This window comes from Triticum urartu, chromosome 2, assembly GCF_003073215.2.
Source record: "Triticum urartu cultivar G1812 chromosome 2, Tu2.1, whole genome shotgun sequence".
Taxonomy (NCBI): domain Eukaryota; kingdom Viridiplantae; phylum Streptophyta; class Magnoliopsida; order Poales; family Poaceae; genus Triticum; species Triticum urartu.
The window spans coordinates 738,171,982-738,175,138 of record NC_053023.1 but is presented as its reverse complement, the minus strand read 5'-3'; the positions used below and the strand labels follow the sequence as shown (position 1 = coordinate 738,175,138).

The window sequence follows — 3,157 nt, the reverse complement described above, 5'->3', positions numbered from 1 at the left end:
CGTGTCCATCTCTTTCGATTCTGGTCGACTTACGCCGGGCATGTGATGACGATGTGCACCACTTGCACAAGACACAACCATGTTTTTTTTTGCGGGTGACAACACAATCATGGTTTCATGGGGTGTTAAGACTTTATGTTTTTTTTTGCGATCAAGACTTTATGCATTTTGGTGTGAAGCTAGTTTGATACTGTAGATGCTAGTATTTTTTCTTAATTTCAAATTTGTGTGAAACTAGTTTGATTCTGGTCCAAAATTTCCAGGTTACAGTCACAAATATTTCGGTGAAATTTCATTGAAATGTTGAACCATGAGCAAGCAAGCACCTGGTCACTCGCTGATGAAGTCTCTTATTACACTACAGAGCCAAAGCAGGAACACACACGCGCAAGCAGAAATTAACATCCGACATACACGAAGCCATGCACGTTGGTACGCACGTGCATGCTATCTAGCGCACGACCAGCAGCAAACGCAGACACGCTAATCTGTCGATCGACATCAGGCAGAAGCCGCGAATCCCTCCTCCTCGCCGGCGTCGACGATGGTGTCGATGGCGCGCCGGGCGTTGCGGCTGAAGCAGCTGCGGCGGATCTCGCCGACGTTCCCGCCGGGCCTCGGCGCGGTGGCGAGCTTGGCCATGGACTTGGCGAACTGCGCGAAGAAGGCGTCCTTGCTCTGCGCGAACTGCCTCACGATGGGCGCCGTGGTGCGGTCCTTGATGAGCGCCATGTCGGAGGTGAACACGCCCTGGCTGTTCACCAGCGCCCTGTAGTACCCGTTGTCGAACAGGTCGGGGGTCACCACGTCCAGGTTCTGTGGCCGGGGCGAGGGGGCGCTGCAGTTGGCCGCCAGCCTCCGGGAGAAGGTGTCGTCCATGCGCTGGGCCCGGTCGGCGAAGAACGGGCAGCCCGTCCTCCCGACGGTGTGGGCGCCGGAGAGCGCCACCAGGTCGGCGAGGTCGCGGAGGCCCTTGGCGCTGAAGGCGCGGGCGAGGGTGGTGACGCTGGCGGTTGCCGGCGACGGGAGGCCGTTGACGACGTTCGCCGACGCAGGGGCGAGGCTGTCGAACTGGCCCTGCGGCACGGTGTAGTTGGGGCCGCCGGAGAGCACGACGGCGTCGCGGGTGGCGAGCGCCGAGATGTCGGCGCACGACACGGTGGCGCCGCACGCCGCGTGCACCTTGGCGCGGATGTCCTCCACGAGCTGCAGCGCGCGCGGCTGCAGCGTGGTGTTGGGCCCCATGGCCTGCTCCGTGCCGCTGCCCTTGAGGTACACGGACGCGTCGCAGCCCTGTGGGAAGCAGTCGTGGAAGAAGATGCGGAGCAGGCCGGCGGCGAGCGCCACCTCACGCTGGAGCGCCGCCTGCACGGAGGACCGCACGATGCTCTCCAGCTGCGGGCACGTCGCCGAGTGGAAGCCGGTGCCGTCCAGACGGGCGGACAGGGCTGGGGAGAGCAGAACGGCGACGGTAACGAAGGCCAGAACCAGTGAGCCTGCGCCGCCGCTGCTGCTCGCCATCGCCATAGTTGGTCAGGTGCGTGGGTGTGGACTGTGGAGTAAGCTAGCTAGCTAAGGCTAGGCGTGTGGCTTGCTCAAGTCTAGCGAAAATGGCCGTTATTTATAAGCTAAGCGGGAAACAACCAAGTGGAGATATTTGTCCAAATAATCCTAGCATGGATCACGCCAAGAATACTGAAAGGAAGTCAAAGATAAGCATGACAGTGAGATGTAGAACATAGTTGGGCTTTCTTTCTTTAAGACGGCTCTGCTCTAGTATTTGAAGATTCAAAGTAATTACATGGCAACAATCCAAAACAAATGCATGTTTCTACAAATTTTGGTTGCTTTGCATGACAACAAGTGAATTTGTACTGTGTTTCTTAAAAAAAGTGAATTTTGAAATTACCTTTTTCGGGAAAGTGACATTTGATATTGGCGAAGGATCCAATTTTGTTCTCCATATGTGATCAACTTTTATATATATGCCAATTCATATGGTTGTTATGCCATGTTAGTGAAAAGCAGGACCCACTGTCATAAGTATGCCTAACACATTGTAATCCACCAATTAGTGGTTTACGCAAAAAGTTTACGGTAGACAAGATTGAGAGGTTGGAAGAAAGTGGTCCCCTTGATCCAGAAATTTATGAAGAGAGGACCTCCTTGTGTGTAGAGCTAAACGACCTTCTTGTTATGGAAGAGCTGTTTTGGTTAGAACATTCAATGAGCGATGACTGCTCAAAGGAGATAATAACACAGCTTTCTATCACAGGATTGCAAATGGTAGGAAGAGGAAAAATACTATTCACTCGTTCTCAGCGGGGGAGGTGACCATTGAGGGAACGAAAAACCTGCTAGAACATGCAACCTCCTATTACAAGGAACTGTTTGGCCCGGCTAGGGGCAAGATGTTCCACTTATCCCGTGAAACCTGGTCTGAAGAAGAAAAACTCAATGAGGAGGATAATATCCCACTCACGAGCGAATTCACAGAAGAAGAAGTGAAAAAAGCGTTGTTTGGGATGGGATGTAACCGTGCACCAGGGCCGGATAACATTCCAGCAGAGTTTTATATGCATTGTTGGGAGTTTGTCAAGAGTGACATCATGCGCTTGTTCGAAGCTTTTCATTCGAACAATCTTGACATAGCCCGCCTGAACTATGGGGTGATTACACTTATTCCAAAGATGAAAGGGGCAAAGAAAACACAACAGTACTGCCCCATATGTCTCCTAAGATGTCCTTATAATCTTATCACCAAGGTTTTGGATAACCGGGTGGCGCTTTTTGCTGATAAGTTGATTAGCAAACATCAAAATGCTTTCATTAAGCACAGGAACATCATGGATGGTATCGTTACGTTGCATGAAGTTCTACATCATACACACCAGAAAAAAAAAGTTGGAGTGGTGCTGAAATTAGACTTTGAAAAGCCTATGACAATATCGATTGGGAATTCGTACTAGAGTGTCATCGAGATCGAGGTTTTGGTACAACATGGTGTGGCTGGATTAAAAATATTCTTTACAACGGCACTGTCAGTGTCAAACTGAATAATGAAAAATGCCCCTATTTCCAAAGCCAAAAGGGGGTGCGTCAAGGAGACCCCAACTCCCCTTTCTCTTCAACCTGGCAGTCGAGACACTGTCAAAAA

At 51.3% G+C, this 3,157-nt stretch overlaps 1 protein-coding gene across 1 annotated transcript; it reads right to left on the bottom strand.

Moving 5' to 3' along the window:
- Positions 1–264: 264 nt before the first annotated feature.
- Positions 265–1,596, bottom strand: LOC125534535 (cationic peroxidase SPC4-like). Its single transcript, XM_048697732.1, has one exon. The coding sequence runs from the start codon at positions 1,525–1,527 to the stop codon at positions 502–504; it is 1,026 nt and encodes a 341-aa protein (XP_048553689.1). The 5' UTR covers positions 1,528–1,596; the 3' UTR covers positions 265–501.
- Positions 1,597–3,157: the final 1,561 nt, after the last annotated feature.

What these genes read in the sequence shown, in the direction of transcription:
- LOC125534535 (XM_048697732.1), bottom strand. Translation starts at nt 1,527, where the DNA reads ATGGCGATGGCGAGCAGCAGCGGCGGCGCAGGCTCACTGGTTCTGGCC.